Here is a 4,611-nt window from a genome sequence, read left to right on the forward strand (position 1 = left end):
AAAAAATATTTTTATTGTGTTTGGATTCTCATATCTCTTTTAATTTTAAAATTTTAAAATAATATTTTTAGTTGAAGTAACTAGGGTAATATACATAATTAGAGTAATAATTGAATAGTTAGAGTAATTGTCGGTTTGTTAGACCATTTTATCTAAAATGAGATTTTTTTTTTCGTCTGTAAGAGAGTTCGAACTCGTGACCTTCAATAAAATAAAAATATTGTATTTAGTCTTTTGAATAGTAAAAATGAGTTTTGATAAATGTCACCTAGAAGTATGAGATTATGACATAAATGAAATAGAAGTGTTAAAATGAAAATATGTGATTCTGTTTTAATATATTATAATAGATAAATTAATATAACTTTATTTTTATCTTTGCTTTTAATGAGGTTTTAAAGACATAAATGTAATGGTAATTATTTAAAGACTAACTTGATTAAAATACTCTTTTAAGAAAATTATCCTTTAAAAAGAGATAAACTTTTTTCAATTTGTCTTTGTTGCTTGAAAGGTTATATATCTTCCCTCAAGATATATTTTTACTTTATATTTTTTTTTTGTCTTTTATCAAGGGTAAGTTAATTATATATATTTTTTAATCCAAATCTTTATGATTTTTTTAATTAATAATTATATATTTTTTTATCTTTTCTATTTTTGTTTTTATATGTATCATTCAATAACTTTTTTTCCATGTTGGAGAGAAATAGAATTCTTTTCTCTTCCTATATATAATACAAGTTTTTCTCTCATTGTACCAATAACTAGCCTTTGCTTTTCTTACATCTCTCTCACACACACACTTTTTATTATAGTTAAGGCAATGGCTATAGAATGCATAACAAGTAGTGCAAAACTCATGACTCAAAAGAGTGATAAAAATGAAAATGAAGAATCATCAAAATTAGTTTTTGATGCTTCATTTCTAAAAAACCAACTCAACCTTCCAAAACAATTCATTTGGCCAGATGATGAAAAGCCATGCATGAATGTGCCGGAACTTGATGTTCCACTCATTGATTTCAAAAACTTCCTTTCTGGTGACCCTTTTGCGGCAATGGAAGCTTCTAAAACCATTGGTGAAGCATGTGAGAAACATGGGTTTTTTCTTGTGGTTAATCATGGAATTGATACAAAGTTAATTGAACATGCTCATAGTTACATGAATGATTTCTTTGAGGTTCCCCTGTCTCAGAAACAGAGGTGTCAGAGAAAAACAGGGGAACATTGTGGTTATGCTAGTAGTTTCACTGGGAGATTCTCCTCAAATCTTCCATGGAAAGAAACTCTTTCTTTTCAATTTTCAGATGAGAAAAACTCTTCAAATATTGTTAAAGATTACCTTTCCAACACATTAGGGGAAGATTTTCAACAATTTGGGTAAGCAAAAAATTTGATCTTTTTATTTTTATTTTTATCTAATAGTCTAAAATTTCATCTCCTAAAAATAAATGAGTTGAATGTGATGGATTCGAGCCGCATTCCTCCGGTTAAATATCTTTATGCATTACTATCAATACAGTAAGTTAACGTAATAAAAATATATTTATAATAAAATTATTATTTATTGTATATAAATATCATATGGAGAGCATATATTTAAATTTATGACATTTCATTTATTCACTTTTAAATAATAAAATTTCAACTATTAACTATTTGATAAAAAATCATTATTTTAATATTTCATTTGTGTTATATGCTAAATTGTTTTTTTATGGTAAACAAATAGGGAGGTTTACCAAGAATATTGTGAAGCAATGAGCAAACTTTCACTAGGGATAATGGAGCTACTTGGAATGAGTCTTGGAGTTGGGAAAGAATGTTTTAGAGATTTTTTTGAAGAGAATAAATCAATTATGAGACTTAATTATTACCCTCCATGTCAAAAACCTGATCTCACTTTAGGAACTGGCCCTCATTGTGATCCAACATCTTTAACTATTCTTCACCAAGATCAAGTTGGTGGCTTGCAAGTTTTTGTTGATAATGAGTGGCATTCCATTAGGCCAAATTTCAATGCTTTTGTTGTCAATATTGGTGACACCTTCATGGTATGTTTGCTAACTTCTCTTTCTTTTCTATAATTTATTTAAAATAAAATTTATTATTTGAAGAATATTTTTAAGAGTTTAGAAAGTTGTTTTGACCAACTTTTTAAGAAAAGCATTTTTAATAATTAGTTTTTTTATAAAAAAAGTATTTTTTTATTTGATCATTTAATCATAAAATTTTTACTTAGAAATAAATAATGGAGATGTAGTGGGTTCAAACATCTTTTTATTATGGTGTTATTGATCAATTTTTTCACTTTGTATTGTTTAGGCTCTTTCAAATGGGAGATACAAGAGTTGTTTACATAGGGCAGTGGTGAACAACAAGACAACAAGAAAATCTCTAGCTTTCTTTTTGTGTCCAAAAGGTGATAAAGTGGTTAGCCCACCAAGTGAATTGGTGAATGATTTGACACCAAGGATCTATCCAGATTTTACATGGCCAATGCTTCTTGAGTTTACTCAAAAACATTATAGAGCTGATATGAGGACACTTGAGGCATTTACAAAATGGATTCAACAAAAACAAAACTAGCTCTATTTTCAACCACATGAATAAAAACAAATTATTAGAGCCATTGATATACAACCCTAGTGAAAAAGTGGCCAATCATGTGAAAGTACACTTGTGTAATTCATGAGGCACATTAGTCAAGAATAATGAAGAATTAGGGTTATGATTTAAATGGTTATGAAGCATCAATAAGAAAAATTTGCCACTAATTTTGGATTATTATATAGAGATGTCTATAAACTTTGCATTATTTGCTTTTTCATTTAACTTGCATAACAACATATTATTTGGTACATTATATTGAATTTTTTATATTTGAGAAGAAATAAATTATTATTAATTAAAGTGATATTAGTTCATTTTACAATTACTATTGAAAAAAAAATTAAATCTCTCTATTAATATTATATGAGTTTATTTTATAATCGTTATTAAAAAATTTAAACTATCTATTAATATTACATAATCAAACTCTTAACACATGATGAACCTCGTGTCATATTATTAAAATTAACTTATATAAAATTTTAATTCTGAATATTTTAAAATATCATAATAGAATGAGATGAAGCATAAAAAGAAATAATGATTATTATTTAAAAGGGGAGGAAAGTAGTGGTATGAGATGTATATTTAAATACTTTAAACATTTTTTTATTATAATTCATCTTATACCACCACTTCATTCAACCATATTTCATCCATTTAAATACAATTTTAATAATATTTAATTTTGATGTATATTCATCTTTATATTAGATCAACTTGTATTTAAACTATTATATAAAAAAAAACATCCAAAGTAATCATTCATTGATATAAGAACTGAGATTCCAAATTTTAGAACCTCTACGCACCATGTTTTGAATTCCTAGGATTCTGTTTATTTTGTTTTATTTATTTTTTAAAAGGTTCAATTATTTGACTCATCTGAAGAAAATTAAGTTTAACACCTAATGAATCCTAATCATCATTTAAATTAATTTAAATAATAATATGTTGCTAAATGATGCTTAGTCACAACCCTCATGCATCAACCAATAGTTTTTTTTTCTTTATCTTGAAGAAATTGGAACTATTTGAGAGTAAAGTTAAAATACAGCAAATAAATACATCAAATAAAACAAATGGTCCCACAATTTGAATGATTCTGAAGAATAGGAAGCTAAAATCCATAGACGATTGGCAGTGATCTCTTTTGTAATTTATGTAAATTTATTCATCAATTGAAAGCACTTGTTTCTTGGTTCTATTATTCTGATTTTTTATATCTGAAAATTTGGAGGGTTTTGTAATTATTTTACAAGAGAATACTTACCACAATCCTTTCCTCATTTGTCTTGTGATACTGCAACATTCTTTTCATCATATTTTAATCACTAGGTATAAAATGAAAAATAAAGTAAATTAAATAATGATTAAATAAAATCTCGTCAAAATAAATTGATCTGTTTACGAAGATTCATCTTATATCATAATTTACGGATTTTTCTCATGACTATTAATAAATATTTTGTAAAAACTATCATAATTAAATTTTAAATTACTCGATTGATTTGTCCTAACGTAACACAATTTCTTTTTTTTCTTTTTTTATATTTTGTAGAAAATAATTACAATTAGGATTTTTATTACTCTATTTATTGATTGCAACACTCTAACCCCAACTATGGAGTGAATAGATCTCTCTTAATTAGGTTATAGTTTAAAATTTTGCATCCATCTTTCAAATTTAGTTTTGTAGAATAAAAATTGCAATTTTATCTCAATCAAGATTGTTTATCTCAAGATCACATAAATGAAATATAGTAGGTACGATTATGAATTCATGTATTTAAAACTTTTTTTTTAATCTTTCTATCTTGATTAAACAATTTAAATTTGAAATCAAATTAATTTTTGTTTTATAATTTAAAATACCACGTATGAATTTGAACAAATAAGTATAAATTTAAATTGTTTAATCATGATCAAACCATTATCAAATTATCAAAATGTAAATATGTGATAAAAAAATTGCTTGTATGATTTACACTAAGA

General features: G+C 25.4%; 1 protein-coding gene across 1 annotated transcript; it reads left to right on the top strand.

Moving 5' to 3' along the window:
* The first annotated feature begins 748 nt into the window (after positions 1 to 748).
* LOC127130471 (gibberellin 20 oxidase 1) lies at positions 749 to 2,793 on the top strand. Its single transcript, XM_051059479.1, has 3 exons — positions 749 to 1,383; positions 1,736 to 2,057; positions 2,329 to 2,793. Exons 1-3 carry the CDS (start codon positions 827 to 829, stop codon positions 2,590 to 2,592), a joined length of 1,143 nt encoding a protein of 380 aa, XP_050915436.1. The 5' UTR covers positions 749 to 826; the 3' UTR covers positions 2,593 to 2,793.
* The last annotated feature ends 1,818 nt before the right edge of the window (positions 2,794 to 4,611 follow it).

The sequence above is a fragment of the Lathyrus oleraceus genome, chromosome 1 (genome assembly GCF_024323335.1).
Source record: "Lathyrus oleraceus cultivar Zhongwan6 chromosome 1, CAAS_Psat_ZW6_1.0, whole genome shotgun sequence".
Taxonomy (NCBI): Eukaryota; Viridiplantae; Streptophyta; class Magnoliopsida; order Fabales; family Fabaceae; genus Lathyrus; species Lathyrus oleraceus.